This window comes from Penaeus monodon, chromosome 20, assembly GCF_015228065.2.
Source record: "Penaeus monodon isolate SGIC_2016 chromosome 20, NSTDA_Pmon_1, whole genome shotgun sequence".
In the NCBI taxonomy this organism is placed as follows: Eukaryota; Metazoa; Arthropoda; class Malacostraca; order Decapoda; family Penaeidae; genus Penaeus; species Penaeus monodon.
Window position 1 is genome coordinate 32,897,541 of NC_051405.1, and position 963 is coordinate 32,898,503.

The 963-nt window shown below is 37.0% G+C and overlaps 1 protein-coding gene across 1 annotated transcript in view; it reads right to left on the reverse strand.

Annotated features, from left to right (window-relative positions):
- LOC119585977 (zwei Ig domain protein zig-8-like) overlaps nt 1–963 on the reverse strand; it is a 37,271-nt gene that overhangs the window by 26,507 nt on the left and 9,801 nt on the right. The window contains exon 2 of the mRNA XM_037934690.1: nt 25–167. Within this exon, the coding sequence (XP_037790618.1) occupies nt 25–167 (143 nt within the window). The remainder of the gene's footprint in view (nt 1–24; nt 168–963) is intronic.

Below are 963 nucleotides of genomic sequence, written 5' to 3' on the forward strand. Positions count from 1 at the left end.
CACGGAAAACTTAGTAGCACTTACCGACTTATCTCCCAGCTGACTGACGGTGCACGGCAGATACGCCACAGTGTCTTGGTGCACCGTGATGTTCCGGGGTTGTGGCGAGGGGAAGTAGGGGCCCATGTAAAGACCAGTGCCAGCGCCAGCAGGTGTCAACGCGCAAGCTGCAGGGAGACATGTGGTTGACATAGGCTTGGTTGACATATGTTAGGTTTATTCTGTTTGGTTGACCTATGTTTGGTTGACATATGTTTGGCTGACATATACGTGGTTGTTGTATGCGTGGTTGATATGTGCTTGGTGAATATTCGTGGCTGATAAATACTTGGTTTATCTATGTTAGGTATGTTATGTTTGGTTGACCTATGTTTTGACCTATGTTTGGTTGACATATGCTTGGTTGACATACGCTTGAATAAGGACACGTCTCTGATTAAGCTTATGGATGTGAATAAAAATGAAACTTGTAATTTTGAAATTAGGTTTTTATATATGCGTGTGAACAAAAAGGTAATTTTTTTCTGAACAAAATTGGAAATGAAATTGTTTTGTTTGTGTTTATAGGTGTGTAAAAATGTAAATTGGTTAGCTTAGTGTGGACAAAAAGGGATATTGTATATTGTACTTGTTTCTGCATTTGCGTGAACAAAATCATATAGTGTATCTATAATAAAAAAAAAACATTGCAATTAAACAGCCCACTTCAATCTGCATGTATTTGAACAAAAAGAAACGCGTATTTTCCCCTATATATGTGAACAAAAACAGAAACGTAAATGATCTGTGTAGAGATAAAGACAGCTAAAATACGAAAAGAAAAATTAATCATGACGTTTCTAAAACACTACAACACCTCATCAGACTAAGCATAGACCAGAGTGAATACTTGAACGAAATAACTCATATTATTCACTGATTTTTTTTTTTTCACTTCGCTTAATGAAAATTCCAGAGTGACTG